This window comes from Malaclemys terrapin, chromosome 24 (genome assembly GCF_027887155.1).
Source record: "Malaclemys terrapin pileata isolate rMalTer1 chromosome 24, rMalTer1.hap1, whole genome shotgun sequence".
Lineage (NCBI taxonomy): Eukaryota > Metazoa > Chordata > Testudines > Emydidae > Malaclemys > Malaclemys terrapin.
Genome location: NC_071528.1, coordinates 12,743,838 through 12,759,060, shown reverse-complemented (window position 1 = coordinate 12,759,060; position 15,223 = coordinate 12,743,838). Strand labels below are relative to the sequence as shown.

Genomic DNA, 15,223 nt, shown 5'->3' with positions numbered 1-15,223 from the left:
ACTGCAAGGAGGGGTTGATCCGATATCCTGCTGTGACACTCTGGCATTTTAACTTTGATCCAGGCCCGATGGGGGACTGTGCTGCAAAACTTGAAGTGAATTAGCGGTTGGGCTCCTGATTTATGACATTCACCCCCCCCCGCCCGGATCCCCAAAGGTCTGAATAGCCCCCCCCCCCCCCTTTTGAGTATACACCAACAGAGCTCCTCTCACAGCACCCTGCAGGATCAGGCCCTGTAGGTACAGTGACTCCTCACTTAAAGTTGTCCCGGTTAACGTTGTTTCATTGTTACGTTGCTGATCAATTAGGGAACATTAGGGTTACCATACGTCCTCTTTTTCCCGGACATGTCCAGCTTTTCGGCACTCAAACCCCCGTCTGGGGGGAATTGCCAAAAAGCCGAACATGTCCGGGAAAATGGCGGCTCTGCTCCTCCCCTGACTCTTCGGCTCTGTTTAAGAGCCGAGCTGCCCGAGCGCTATGGGCTTCAGGCAGCCCCCTTGCCTCCGGACCCCAGCCGCCGGCCGGGCACTTCCCCTCCCGGGCTCCAGCTGCGCTGGGGAAGCGCCGGCCGGGGGCGCAGGGTCTGGGGGCTGCCTGGCAAACCGTGAAGCTGGTAGCGCTCGGGCAGCCCTTTCCCCTTGGCTGGGAGTGGGAGGGAGGAAGGGGTGGGGTTAGGGCGGGAAGGGGCGGGGTTGGGGCGGACTGGGTGTGGGGAAATGGGCGGGGCCAGGGCCCGTGGAGGGTCCTCTTTTTTTATTTAATAGATATGGTAACCCTAGGGAACATACTCGTTTAAAGTTGTGCAATGCTCCACTATTACGTTGTTTGGCTGCCTGCTTTCTCCACAGCTGGCAGCCTCCCTACGCCTATGCCCCCCCCACCTCCCCCCCCCCGCCCAGCACTTCCCGCCTGCCGGCAGACCCTGCACAGGCCAAGTCCTCGCTCCTCCCCCCTCCCTCCTGCCTCCTAAACGCCGCAGGCCAGCTGATTGGGAGGGGGAGGAGTGCCACCCCTGCCTCCTGCCCGCGGCAATCAGCTGGCTTGCGCGTTCAGAAAGGAGGGGAGGAGGAAGGACGCAGCAAAGGGGGAGGAGGTTGGGGGGAGAAGAGGATGGGTGGGGGCTTGGGGAAAGGGGTGGAGTGGGCAGGCTGAGGGTTGAGCCCCCCCCTCTGGTGCTTGCAGAGTAGGGGAAGCTGCCGCTGCTGCTGTGCAACATGCTTCTCCTAGCCTACAGCACCTTCAGCCTCCTTGCCTGCCTCATCTCCAGTGCCAGTGGGCTGGGCCTGTATTAAATTGCTTGTTTAAAATTGTTTAAAATATGTATAGAATGCCTTTTGTCTGGTTAAAAAAAAAAAATTCCCTGGAACCTAACCCCCCCCCTCCATTTACATGAATTCTTATGAGGAAATTGGATTCGCTTAACATCGTTTCGCTTAAAGTCGCATTTTTCAGGAACAGAACTACACCGTTAAGTGAGGAGTTACTGTACGTCTTCACTGCAAAGGGGACTCGGGCAATTGGCATGTGGGTGTTAGCAGCTACACTTGATTGCGTCCACACTGGGGCTGCACTTCGTGGCGTATGTTAGACTAGGACTTCTGGGGGCATATCTCACGGTGCTTGGCACTGCAGTTCGCTGAACTACTCTGGTTCTTTCCCAGTGAATTTCCCAACCTCATTGCCGCTGCTTTCTCATTCCCATCGCTCCTCTCCTGGCTTGGCCTCACCCCCGCCCCTCCCCCATGTGTCTCCCAGCCAGGCCGGTCAAGGACTACCTGAAAGAGGGTGAGACCTTTTCCCACTTCCTCCGGATCAACGCCTCCCTCCCCCCTGCCCTGGTGGAGGAGCTGCTGGGAGCTCGGTTGGACCTGCGCATCGTGAGTAGGGCTGATCCCCGGGGTCCATGATAGGGGCAGGGGGCTAAGAACCCCGCCCTGCTGTTTGTGGGTGTATTGCAGGGCCAGATCCTCCATTACCCTTTGTGGGTTTACCGTCCATACATCACGGCAGAATGTTAATGATCAGTGAGTTATTGGTTTTCCAGTGATGTATCCCATCCACCTTTGGGGTATGTATCGTGACAACGGGGGGCCGACTGGCACTGGGGTTCTCACACCGTAAACAGACAAAGGAGGTGTTGTCCCCATTTTACAGAAGGGGAACAGTGAGGTTAGGTGACAAGCCCAAGGTCACCCAGGGAATCTGTGGCAGTGCTGGAAAACAAACCCAGCTCTCCAGGCTGCTGTGTTGACCACAAGCCCTGCCTGCCTTCCCCAGCCTCTGCCCAAAGGGCCGTGTGCGCTGGGCTGCTGTTGCTTCCGGAGCTCCTGCTGTGCTGGGGGTGCTGGAGGTTGGAGCTAGAGAAAGGTCTGTCGCAGTGGCTCGCAGGCTGCCCAGGTCAGGACAGAACATGGCGCGCTGGAGCCTGTGGGCTCCGCCGGCTGCGTGGCCAGACTGAAGCTGAGGAAGGCTGCAGGGGTGTCTGAGTGGGAGGGCTGTCCACTGCTTCTCTGGCTACCGGGCCGCTCTCGTCTCCCCCTGCAGCTCTCCCTTGCCGCCACCGGTGTGCCGCTGAAGGACATCGTCTGCAACGCCTCCGTGCTGGCGGAGTTCCTGGTGGCAGCGGAGGCGAGCTCCACGGAGCGCCTGCAGGAGCGGCTCTGTGCTCTGCCAGCGCCCACCCTCCAGGCCACGGAGCGCAGTTTCTTCTCGCAAGCGGATTTCTCCCAAGTCTTGGCGGTAGGGAACTGGGGGGGGGAGGAGGGGGACTTCCGGAGTCATGGGGCTGGGGCTCCTACCAGCGAAGGGACCCCCCCCGATCCGCTCCACGCCTGCCCCTGGGAGCCAATGGGAACTTGAGTGGGAGTGGGACTAGGCGCTCTGGGTGCGTCTGGAGCTGGGTGCCAGGCAGCTGTGGAAGAAGGAGCTGGCTCTTGGCGCTGAAGTTCGCGCCTTGGGTCAGGGATCGGGGTGTGTGATGGGGGCTCTGTCCCCGTGCCTCCTGGCTGGTTCATCCTCTCCCATTACGGAGCCAGATCTACCCCTGGCTTAGGCTGAGGGTGGGCGGGGGGGGGTTGTGTCTGAGATGGGGCCACCCAGGCCCATAGCCCCCCGCAGCCCCAGTGAGCTGCCTCGCTGAGCTGCCAGGAGCCCCTTAGGGGGTCTGACTCTTCTGCCCTCTCCCCCTCCCGCAGGAACGGCTGAGCTCCGAATCAGACGACGTGGCAAGCGCCCTGGAGACCCTGGTCACTTTCCTCCAGGGCGCCGAGACGCTAGCGAAGGAGGTAACGGAGTCCCTGCTGGCCCCAGGTCTGCGCCGCTCCCCTGCCCTACAGCTCCGCTGGGACCCAGGGCCTGAGGTTTGGGGAACGTCTCCCCGGTCAGCGTTTCTATAGGCAGACTCCTCCCCTGGCGCCACCGGCAATGCTTGTGACCAATGCCAGGTCTCCCCTCCACGGGCAGGGTTCAAAGCGTAGGAGCCTGGCATCCACTGATCACTCTGTTAGGTGCGCCCGCTAGGGTGGAAAGAGGGAGACGCTTCCCTAACTTCTTACTACCCCAGGGATGTGCAGCTCCATGCACCGGCCGGGCTTCCACGTTCCTGCCGCTGGGCCCCCTGTCAGCTTCTTGTACGTGGCTGCGAGGCCAGCCAGACCAGGAGTCTCCCCCCGGCGCGCCGATCCCAGCGTTCTCCAAGCCCGGTGGAGCTGCTGGGAAAATCTCTCTGCTCTTTTCTGCCCCTTCGTATCTGCGAATGAAATGAAACCTGAATATTGTGGTGTTTTTTCCCCCTTTTCTCTCACTTTTTCTCTCCCAATCCTCCTTTCCCCCCCATTACTGGAAAAGAGAGGTGGGGAAAGGAAGGGGGAACCCTTAAAAAAACAAACCCCACCCTTGGCAAATTACTCCCGTTTTGAGAACTGAACAATTGGGGGATTCTTTTTGCGGGGTGGGGGGGGAGGAGGGGAACGTTTTGACTGAAATGAAAATGTTCTTTGTGGTAGAAAAAAATATTTTTACCCCCCTCCCACCTCAAATGTTTAGGTGGTTAAGCAGTGGGTGCAGCCGGGGCTGTGGTGCCTGTGATCTGCCCCAAACCAGAGAGACCCCCCCCCTCTAGGGGCACTTTTGTCTCCCTGTGCCAGTTAGACGGTGGCCTCCCAACAAAGGGGCCTGGTTGTGCCAGTTGTGTTGGTGTGGGCGCCCGGGAACTGCGCTGAGACCCACCAACTCATTTCACATCGTGCCAATGGGGCACATACGTCACTACCACCTCCCATCCGCACTCCACTGTCCCCATCATTCTCCCCCCAACCCCTGTCTTTGGGTGGCTGCTCCCAGGTGCCAAGCACAGTGCCCCCTGCAGGGGGTGCCAGTACCCCAGCACAGAGCACCCAGGGTCTCAGCTGCGTGCGTCGTGGTCCTAGTTGCGAGTACACAGCGAGCAGGGAAGGATGGGACCTGGACCCAGGCAGAGCTGGCATGACCCCTAACCCTCTCCGGTGGCAGCTGAGCAGGGATATCGACGTGGGGCTCCTCTCTTGTCCAGACCTCTCCTAAAACAGCTAAATTCTCCTGCTGTAAACCCTCAGGAGCCTCTGGGGGAAGAGCCTGGCTGGGATATTGGTGCCGAGGGTGGGGAAAGTGGCCGTGGGGCGGAGTTGGGCTTCAGATCTCTTTGCTCGGGTGCTGGAGCCTGTCCCTGCTTTTACCCTGACCTTGCAAGAGCATTGTAACGAGGGAGACAGCATGGTCTAGTGGCTGGGACTGGGAGACCTGGGTGCTGCCACTGACCTGCCGGTGATCCCAGGCGAGTCATTGCCCTGCTGTGTGCCTCAGTTTCCCCTCCTGCCCTTTGGTTGTTGACTCTCTATGGCAGGGATTGTCTCTCATGAGGCCAAAGATATGGGGGCTGACAGGCACAGGAGGGATCCCTGTGGGACACGATCCTTTCTCCTCCCTGTTATTGCCGGCTTCCCATACCCTTCTTTGCCCAGCCCCACAGGGATGGCCCCGGGTGTGTTCCCTCTTCGGGCTGCGGGCAGGCCAAGGGGCACATCTCTGTCAATGGCGTTAATGTCCATTAGGCGCTAGCGGGAAGGGGGAGGGATGTTACCCCCGGTTCAGGCCGAGCTCCCGAACCCCCTAGTTATCAGCTTACACCAGAGGCTCCTTTGCAGTTCAGGGGAGCCCCCCAGCTGGACGGGCACAGTGGAGTGATTGAAAGCATCATACTGGTCTCCATCCTCTTTCCCCCCCACCCCAGGTGGTGGGAAGGACCTGGGAGTGAGAGCTTAGTGCACTGTCGGCGGGTCTGGGCGGGGGTCCTGGTCTCTATGCTGGGAGGGGCTTGGCTGGGACTGGGGAGGGGCCTTTCTTCCCCCCTCCCTCCTGCTGGCACATGGCTCTGGGGGGCCTGGGGGCTGCGTACTTGTCCCGTGGTCTCAGCCCACCGTGCACAGCACCCAGCCCGTGTTGGTTTGGAGGCCTGGTGCCCATGGGTGGCTGGTGTCTCCTGCCCCAGGTTGGCGCCATGACCAGCTTTGCAGAGTTCCGGCGGGAGCTGCAGGCCCTGTCGGGGCGGGACGCCGGCTCCTCCCTGCAGGGCGCCTTCGAGGCCGTGTCCCGCATCGCCTGCGGGCACCCGGAAGGGGGCGGCCTCAAGATCCCCTCCCTCAACTGGTACGAGGACAACGACATCAAGGCCTTTCTGAACCGCAACAGCTCAGAGCAGGGAGCCATCCCGCTGGACAACGCCACCAGTGAGTGAGTGGGGAGCCGCCTCTCCCCGCCGGGGCAGGGAGATGCAGCAGCAGGATCCCACGCGGGGGGAACTGACCCAGCTCGGGGCGACAACGGGATTTGAACCCGGGCCGCGCTGAGCCGCGAGCGCGAGGCTCTAGGGCCTGAGCTAAAGGAACAAGTGCCTAAAGCAACCCAGCCTCTCACCCCTGCTGTGTGGGTGGCGGGCGGCAGAGACCCTGCTCCTAGGGCAGGTTAGGCTGGGTTCGGGCAGCCCCGGGTAGGAGGTTTCCTGGCAGGGCTGCAGTTCGGAAGTGGGGAGGAGAGCTGGGCTTGACTGAGGGGTGTATCCTCTGCCCCAGGGGAAGCTGCAGCCCAGGGAGGTTAGCGGGGACCGGGCCTTAGCCAACCCTAGTGGAGGGGACAGCAGGGAGCCAGGGCTGGGTCTGGAGGGGAGAGGGAGATTCCATGCCCAGCCAGCAGGTTTATTGGGTGTGGGAGGGGGCAGCTCTCTAGAGGGGATCCCCCTTTCCCCAGCCTGTGGGTTTATTGGGGGGTGGGAGGGGCAGATCTATAGAGGAGCTCCCCCCATCTCCAGTATACAAGTTTATTGTGGGGGTGGGGGCCAGCGTGACCACTTCTCTCAATCCTTCCCCCCACTCCCACCTTCCACGCAGGCCCCTACTGCAAGGAGCTGATCCAGAACCTGGAGTCGAACCCACTGTCCCGGATCCTGTGGCAGGGGATCAAACCTCTCTTCATCGGAAAAATCCTCTACGCCCCGTCCAACCCCAGCACACGAAGGATCATGGCCGAGGTGAAGGAGTTGGGAGGTAGGGAGGGGACGGGGGACGAATCCCAACCATGCAGTCAGCCTGGAGCACCCAGGGGCCCCCTCAGTGCCTGGGGATCTCCCCCCTGCCCCTCCCAGCCTGTGGGCTCTGCTGGAGTCCCATGGGCCTCCCATCCACAATACTGGAGGGGCAGTGGGCCGGGGGTGGGGGAGGGAGTGGGGCATGACCCCCAGCCGGGCCAGCAGCCTGTCTCACTGACCCCCTCGCTCCTCTCGGCCCAGGTGAACCGGACGTTTCAGGAGCTGGCCGTGCTGCGGGAGGTGCGGGGCACCTGGCAGGAGCTGGGGCCTCGGGTCTATGCCTTCCTCAACAGCAGCCTGGAGATGCGGGTCCTTCAGGTCTGTCCCTCCTCGGTCTGCGCCAGCCAGGGACTGGGCAATGGGGGACCCAGAGGAGTGGGTATAGGGGGAGGGTGTGGTGGGATGGGAGGTAATGGGTGTGGGGGCCCAGAGGGAGGGGTGTGGGTGGATGGGTATGGGGGGCAAAGGGAATGGGGTGGGGGACTAGGGGAGGGGGTGCAGTGAAGGGAATGGGGTGGTGGGGCTGGGGAAGGGGGTGCAGTGAAAGGACTGGGGTGGGGGAAAGGGGGTCAGCCCCACTCTGGCCCTGTAGCAGGGCCGTGTACTGGCTGGGGGACGCTGCCGCAGCCCTGTCCCCTGTTCCTTTGCCCTGACAGAGCCTGCTGCGGGCACCTGCCACCTCCCGCCTGGTGGAGCAGCGCCTGAACCGCACCTCATGGGACCCGTCGGCCGTGGGCGAGTTCCTGGCAGGGGTGCCAGGGGGTGAGGCCTACACCTGGCGCCAGGTCTACGCGGAGGTGGACCAGGTTGTGGGCACCCTGTCGCAGTTCATTGAGGTGCGGCGCGTGCGAGTAACCCCCCCCGTCCCCCTGGCTACCTGCCTCTGGACCCCCCCCGCGCTAAGGGCCTTGCTCTCCCGCTCCTGCCCACAGTGCGTCTCCCTGGACAAGGTGGAGGCGGTGGCCTCCGAAGAGCAGCTGGTGTCGCGGGCCCTGCAGCTGCTGGAGGGGCGCCAGTTCTGGGCCGGCGTGGTCTTCCTGCCCCCCGACAATGCCACCCCTGGGGAGCTGCCCCCCCACGTCCGCTACAAGATCCGCATGGACATTGACGATGTCACCCGCAGCAACAAGATCAAGGACAGGTGCGGGCGCCTGGGGGAGGGCCCTATAGAAATGCTGCCTTCCCTTCCCCCAAGATCTCCTCTCTGCGAGGTCCATGTCTGGGGTGGGGGGTGCTTTGCCCCGCCCTTGCTCACGTTCTCTCCGCTCGTTCAGGTTCTGGGACCCAGGCCCGGCCGCCGACCCCTTCAGCGACCTGCGCTACGTCTGGGGGGGCTTCGTCTACGTGCAGGACCTGGTGGAGCGGGCCGTCACGCGGGTCCTGAGCGGCACGGCCAGCCGCACCGGCATCTACCTGCAGCAGATGCCCTACCCCTGCTACGTGGATGACGTGTGAGTGGCCGCGTGCTCCCCGGACGGGATCCAGTCTGTCCACCCCATAGGCTTGAGCAGGAGCAACATAAAATCGGGTGCCCCTTCTAGTCACGAACTCTGCAGGGCCCCCGCTGGGTAGGGCAGGAATGGGTCTGTTTTCCTATGTATCTACCCCCCCATGCCCTGCCCCTATTTCCTGCAGTGCCCCTAGTGACTGGGGTAGGAATTAGTCTATACAGTATCCCTGTGTATTCCCCCCCCCATTCCTCCATCCCATTCCCTGCAGCACCCCCTGCTGATTGGGATAGGAACGGTCTATATCCCTGTGTATTTCCCCCCCCATTCCTCCATCCCATTCCCTGCAGTGCCCCCTGCTGATTGGGATAGGAACGGTCTATATCCCTGTGTATTCCCCCCCCCCATTCCCTGCAGCGCCCTCTGCTGGCCAAGGCTGATCTCTGCTCCGTTTCCAAGAGGGGAGATGATTCGTTCCCCACCCTCTGCAGTCCCTTGCTGAGGTGTCCCTGCCCTTTGCCGTGGCTCTCTGGGACGCAGCGGCGTCCTGTGTGGCGTCTGGCTCATGGAGCGGGGTGGGGCATTGTCTCCCGTGTCCGTGGGCGCCTGGGAACTGCGTGGAGCCACCCCCCCCAACTCATTTCACAAAGTGCCAGTGGGGCGTGGCGTTCCAGGGTTAACCCGTCTGCTCCCCCCTCCACACGCCCTCCCGCAGTTTCCTGCGGGTCTTGAACCGCTCACTGCCGCTGTTCATGACGCTGGCCTGGATCTACTCGGTGGCCATGATCATCAAAGGGGTGGTGCATGAGAAGGAAGCCCGGCTGAAGGAGACCATGAAGATTATGGGGCTCAGCAGTGGTATTCTCTGGCTCAGCTGGTTCATCAGCAGTTTCATCCCCTTCCTCATCAGCGCCTCCTTCCTCGTCCTCATCCTCAAGGTACGTCTGCAGAGCGCCAGTGGGAGGGGGGCCGTGCTGGGAGGGCGGAGCCCAGGGCTGGGGTAGCAGGAGGGGGCTGCAGGTGGGGTTTGAGGAGTATTGTCGGATCCGGGCGTGGGGGGAGCCCAGGGCTACGGTAGCAGTGAGGGGCCTGTGGGTCGGGATTGAGGAGCATCGTCGGATCCGGGCGTGGGGAGAGCCCAGGGCTGGGGTAGCAGGATGGGGCTGTAGATTAGGATTGACGGGCCGCAGCAGAGCTGAGTGTAGTTGGGGGAGCCTGGCACTGCAGTAGCGGGGCAGAGAGGGCTGGGACTGACGGGCAACGAGAGATCGCGGCGTCTCTGCCAGCCACAGCTCTAATCCGTTCCCCCCACCCCCCCGTGCAGCTGGGAGACATCCTGCCCTATAGTGACCCCGCTGTGGTCTTCCTCTTCTTGGCCGCCTTTGCTGTGGCCACCATCGCCCAGTGCTTCCTCATCAGCACCTTCTTCTCCCGCGCCAACCTGGCCTCGGCCTGTGGCGGCATCATCTACTTCTCCTTCTACCTGCCCTATGTGCTGTGCGTGGCCTGGCGCGACCACATCACCTTCCCGCTGCGCCTCTGTGTGGTAAGGTCGCCCCCGCTCCAGCCTGCCTGGAGGTCACACACCCTGGGTGTTTTCTGGTCCCGCTCCAGGGTGTCCTTTTCAGCCTGGCTCTAATGGGGTCTCCATATGTGGGTGCCGATCGAAGGGGGCACAGGGGTCCCAGTGACGTGCTCAGAATTGTCCCATCCCCACACCACCCACCCCCGGAGGAAGGCTGGACTTGGAATCTCTACCCCTTAGCATTTCACAGGCTGGCCGCTGAATCGGCAGCCCCCTGGCCATGGGGAGGTTGGTGGCTGGTGGCCGGGGCTAGTTCCCAGGGAGCTGTGCTGGGTCTGGGGGTTTCCTGGCTCTTGCTTCACCTGCCTCTCCCCCGCCAGAGCCTCCTGTCCCCAGTGGCGTTTGGGTTTGGGTGTGAGTACTTCTCCCTGTATGAGGAGCAGGGCGTGGGGATCCAGTGGTACAACCTGAACGCCAGCCCCGTGCAGGACGACCCTTACAACTTCGCCACCTCCCTGGCGCTGCTGCTCCTGGACGCGTGTCTGTACGGCCTGGCCACGTGGTACATCGAGGCTGTCTTCCCAGGTCAGCGGGTGGGACTGGGAATGGATCTGGGACTTGGATGCTCCCCCAAGCTCTGCCCGCAGCACAAGCTCCACCCATTTATGAGCTGCCACTCTCAGTGAATTGTGCAGATTTTCATAATAAGTCCACACTTCTCCAGTCTCACACAGGTAGATCATCAGTGAAATTGCTTAGCCTTAGTGCACCATCATTAGGTTTCAGAGTTAACATCCCAATTGAAATGAATAAGAGCAGCGTGCATTTTTCAGAGCTCTTTGCTGCCTGCAGACTCAGGCGGATGGCTCTGGGTCAGCTGAACCCAGATTCTTTCGTACTTGTCAGGACTAGAGACCCAAGGTTGTTTTCCTTAACTGATAGCTGAGATCCTGGAGCACAGTTTGTCTAGACCCCATGCAGCCCAGTTTCACCCGCCCTCCAAAGTAGAAGTAAAACACTGAGTGTCTCCCTCTTCGAGAGGTGAGGATTAAGCCCATCTGCGCTGGGGATCCCGGCCTGTTGCAGCATCCTGCTGGTGCAGACAGGCGGAGGCGCGGTTTGCACCCATGCTGTGGAACCCGGGTTGAGCTGAGCCGATGCCAGCTGCTGTGTGGAGGCTGACGCTGCCCGTCTTAGGCGTTTGCGTGGCCCGTGGCCCGTGGCCCGTGGCCAGAATCGGGGCAAACTCCAGTGTGGAAAAGGCCCTAGGCCCACGGTCCCTGGGGGAATGAGAAAAGAAAGACCCTAGGCCCATGGGGTGAGAAAAGAAAAACCTGGGATTAAAGCCAGAGTCCCCTTCCCCACAGCTGGACTGCACCAGACCCCCAATCAGGTGGGGTTGTTTTCCATGCCCCCCCCCCGCGCTCTCCGATCGGTTTCCTCCTCTGTTTGCATTCAGGCCAGTACGGGATTCCCAAGCCCTGGAATTTTCCCTTCCTGAAGAGCTACTGGTTTGGAGAGTCGTCCTCCGATGGCAGCCACCCCTTCCCCACCAACTCCTTGAGCTCTGCGGAAGGTAAAGGGTTCCCCGACCCTGTGCCCCGGTCAGCCGCAGAGTCAGTGTGGTCTAGTGGCTGGAGCAGTGGAGTTGGAGTCAGGAGTGCTATGCTCTGGCCTCGGCTCTGGGAAGAGAGTGGGGCCAGCAGTCAGAGTAGTGGGCCGAACATCAGGGCTCTTCCTAGGTTCGATTCCCTGTTCTGCAGGCTGGTTAGAGTGGGGGAGCTGGAGTCAGGACACCTGGGTTCTGCTGCTGGACTCCAGCCATGTGCCAGACAGGCCCAGCAGAGGGCGGGCCACCGGCTGATGGGGTGGGAGACGGAAGAAGTGAGGCAGCGGGTAGGTGGCAGCCCAGAGTCACCGACTGGCTCCACCCCATCCCTAACCCTAGGCTGAGTCTGCTTGTACCACACCCTAGCCCTGGGCCACCAACCAGCCCTGTCCTCAGCCCAGGTCCCTGCCCCATCTGTAACCCTATTCTGAGTCTGCTAACTGGCCCCAAACCCTGGCCTGGGGGGGGCGGGAGCCACAGGGTCCACCAAGGTGCCCCGACTCTGTGTGGTAACAGGATCCCTTCCGCCTCAGTCTTGGTCCTCATGATTTTGGGGCTCGCTGATTGCCGCAGGGTAATAACCTCCAGGCAAGGGACTGCGGGGGAGCTGGCTGGATTGCTGCCAGCTCAGGGGACCCCAGCCCTAACCTGAGCCTGGGACCCCAAACTCCCCCAGCCCCGCCCCGCGTTCTTGCTGCCTCTGCTAGGTGTCCGGCGCTGTGCCCGCCGGCTGACCCTGCCTCCTGGCTTTTCAGTGCTGGTGGAGCAGCCGCCCGCGCACCTGCGCTCAGGGGTCTCCATCCGCAACCTGGTGAAGATTTACCGCAGTAGCAGCAAAGTGGCCGTCAACGGGCTGAACCTCAGCTTTTACGAGGGCCAGATCACCTCCTTCCTGGGCCACAACGGGGCCGGCAAGACCACCACGATGTGAGCCGGAGGGGCGCGCTGGGAGGGCGGGTTGGGGAATTCCAGGGGGTTCTGTGGGCACTGCACGGGCATGGTGGGGCGTTTCTCGTGGTGTTTGAGCCAGCTCGGCAGCTCCGGTGCTGGCATGGGGGATGTTGTGTGCCTCAGTTTCCCCCCATTGGTCCAATGGAGAGAATGGATGATTTTGAGCTGGCTTCGTGCAGCGCTTTGACCACTGTGGTGGGAGAGGGCTGGATGTTCTCACTTGTATGAAGTGCTGGGATCTGTGCAGCCCAGATCTAGTCGTGGGGAGCACCCCCTGGCACTGCTCGGTGACGGAAGGTCACGATAGAGGGGATTGGGCCCGGTTAGGCCTGGGTGAACCAGGCACTGAGCTGCTGTGGAAGGAGAGATCTAGCGTTGGACCAGTTGGAGCAGACGTCCCTCCAGAACCGTTTGCTCCACCACCGGAGAATCTCTCAGGGTTCCTGGTTTATTCATGAATAATGTTCATTCTTGAATCAAAGGGGGAGCCGGACGCACGTCTCAGACAGTCGGGGTGGCCTGTATGCCCACGCCGGCGCCCGATTCGTCTCCAGTGCTGGTGGGAGTAACCTGACTGCAGTCAATGTCCTGACACCTGCCAGGAGAGGAGATTCTGGGCCAGGGCCTTAGCAGACAACTCAGCTGGGTCTGTGAGCTGAGGGCCTGGCCCAGGGTACGCTGGGTGGCTAGTGAATTTCAACCATGGCTAGCAAAGCAAAGAAATAGCCTCCCTCCCCATTGGTGGGGTCACTGGCTCTCCTCGCTGGGTAGGGGGGTACGCAGCTGCTGGACGAGCTGGTGTCTGCATGGTGTTGGGAGCTGGGGCCGTGTGGTCTGAATGCCCAGCAGGGTGGTGCCCGTGCCCAGCAGCCCTGCCGGCCCCTGCAACACCCCCCTGCCCTGAGCTCCCTTAGGCAATGGAGGTGGGCGCTGGAAACACTCCTCCGACTCTACTTGCTTTGGTTTTAACCCCGTGTGTCCTGCTCCCCCACCCCCAGGTCCATCCTGAGCGGTCTGCTGCCCCCCAGTTCCGGGACGGCCTACATCCTGGGCCGGGACATCCGCTCCGAGATGGACAGCATCCGGAAAACCATGGGGATGTGTCCCCAGCACAACGTCCTCTTTGACATGTAGGTGGGGGGGGAGAGCCAAGCGTGTGGGTGGGGGGTGGTCCCCAAGAGGGGGAGGGCGGATGGAGCTGGGGGAGAATTCCGGACCTTGCTCCCCACCAGAGCAGAGCGCAATTGGGTCCAGTGTTGCTGGAGAAGCCACCAGCCCCACTGCAGCAGCCTCAGTTCGGGGATGAACTGCAGGGGCACTTGCCCATTGGGTCCTGTTCCCAGTTCTGGGCGTGGAGAGGGGCCTAGTGGTTAGAGTCCAGGGGGAGAGGTGCTTGAAGTCGGGACTCCTAGGTTCTGTTCCCAGCTCTGAGAGGAGCATTCTCTAGTGGTTAGAGCAGGGGGCTGGGTGCCTGCAGGGGCAGCGGTGGGATACTTCTTGCCCTGCTGGGAGTCACCCTCTCCCTTCCCCCCTCCCCAGCTTGACGGTGGAAGAGCACATCTGGTTTTATGGGCGCCTGAAGGGGCTGTCAGGGGAGCAGGTGAAGGAGGAGGTGAAGCAGATCATCCAGGACGTGGGGCTGCCCCACAAGCGTCGGGAGCAGACCAAAAACCTGTCGGGTGAGTGCCCTGGGCCCAACGAGCAGGTGGGATGGGGATACAGGGGGCAGGCTGGGCTCACGCAGGGAGGTTGGGACCTGATCCTGGCATGTTGCAGACAGAGCCGCCTTTTAAAGGGAAAAGGACGCCCCCGTCAGTTTACAAGTGGGTAACATAAGGGGCCCACTCCCAATCTGCAGGCTTCAGGGACCGAAAGGATGGGTCTGCTGGCTCCGGACACAGCCCCCCGTTCTCTCCCATGATCTTTTATTGTTTATATCACGGTAGTTCCTAGGAGTCCCAGTCGTGGCCCGTTGCGCTAGGCGCTGTACAGACATAGAACAGACATGATCTCGGCCTCAGGCCTCGCTTGATTAACCCGATGGGGCAGGTGTGTTTATAGTGGTGCAATCACCGGGGCGGGGGCATTCATGGACTCCCTGGCCCTGAATGGACCATTGTGATCCCTCCTGCGTAACACGGGCCGGACAGAGTCCCCCAAATAATCCCTAGAGCATTTCTTTCAGAAAAACATCCTGCCCTGATTTAAAAAGTGCCTGTGATGGAGAATCCACCACGACCTTCGGTAAACTGGTCCAGTGTGCGTAGGGCATGGGTGGGGGGTAGGGCTGGGGTGCCATGGGGGGGGGTGGCATGGAGGAACTTTCCAGGGATCCTGCAGTATTGGTCCCTGCCAGAGCCACAGCCCCAGGGGTCCGGGATGATTCATTTCCTGGAGCAACCCCCCGCTCGGGGCTGCGTGGCCGGGGGCTGCTCCGTAACGCTCACCCTGTTCCTCCCCTGGGGCAGGTGGGATGCAGCGGAAGCTCTCCGTGGCCATCGCCTTCGTGGGAGGTTCCCAGGTGGTCATTCTAGACGAGCCCACCGCGGGGGTCGACCCCTATTCCCGCCGGGGCATCTGGGAGCTGCTGCTGAAGTATCGCAAAGGTCTGAGTGGGACGGGGGGGATGGGAACAGCGGGGGAGGGAGTTCTCAGAAATGGGCCAGGGCCTCTGCCTGATGGGCCCAGCCGAGCCCCAATAGGCCATGTGGGGATGAGCCCTCTGCACTGAGCTCCTTATTGGGCTTTCCGGGAAACTGAGGCAGGGCTCTGGGCCCCACGTGGCAGTGAGGGAGTCGATCAAGGTGCCTATTGGGAGCAGAGGGGGGCGGGGTGGGACTAGGGGGGCGAGGTCAAGCATTCTGGTGGAGGGGGGAACCCAACAATTCTGGCAGAGCTGGGCCCCAGTGGGTCTGGCCCCAGGGGGGCAGGAGGGGGTGGGTGCATGTAGGGGAATGGAGCGGTTCAGGGGGTTACTTGCCCTGAGGTGACCCGCAGCCATGTAGGGGTGTCTCTGGCTCAGATCCCACCCCCCCCATTACGGTCAGCAAGCTGCTGTTGGTGCCAGCTT

The 15,223-nt window shown here is 61.8% G+C and overlaps 1 protein-coding gene across 1 annotated transcript in view; it reads left to right on the top strand.

Moving 5' to 3' along the window:
• ABCA7 (ATP binding cassette subfamily A member 7) overlaps positions 1-15,223 on the top strand; it is a 48,329-nt gene that overhangs the window by 10,147 nt on the left and 22,959 nt on the right. The window contains exons 6-22 of the mRNA XM_054013588.1: positions 1,760-1,881; positions 2,549-2,743; positions 3,199-3,288; positions 5,529-5,766; positions 6,424-6,563; positions 6,822-6,938; positions 7,277-7,456; positions 7,553-7,761; positions 7,895-8,071; positions 8,784-9,006; positions 9,393-9,614; positions 9,974-10,178; positions 11,053-11,169; positions 11,958-12,129; positions 13,152-13,283; positions 13,693-13,832; positions 14,622-14,759. Coding sequence (XP_053869563.1) covers positions 1,760-1,881; positions 2,549-2,743; positions 3,199-3,288; positions 5,529-5,766; positions 6,424-6,563; positions 6,822-6,938; positions 7,277-7,456; positions 7,553-7,761; positions 7,895-8,071; positions 8,784-9,006; positions 9,393-9,614; positions 9,974-10,178; positions 11,053-11,169; positions 11,958-12,129; positions 13,152-13,283; positions 13,693-13,832; positions 14,622-14,759 — 2,817 coding nt within the window. The remainder of the gene's footprint in view (positions 1-1,759; positions 1,882-2,548; positions 2,744-3,198; positions 3,289-5,528; positions 5,767-6,423; positions 6,564-6,821; positions 6,939-7,276; positions 7,457-7,552; positions 7,762-7,894; positions 8,072-8,783; positions 9,007-9,392; positions 9,615-9,973; positions 10,179-11,052; positions 11,170-11,957; positions 12,130-13,151; positions 13,284-13,692; positions 13,833-14,621; positions 14,760-15,223) is intronic.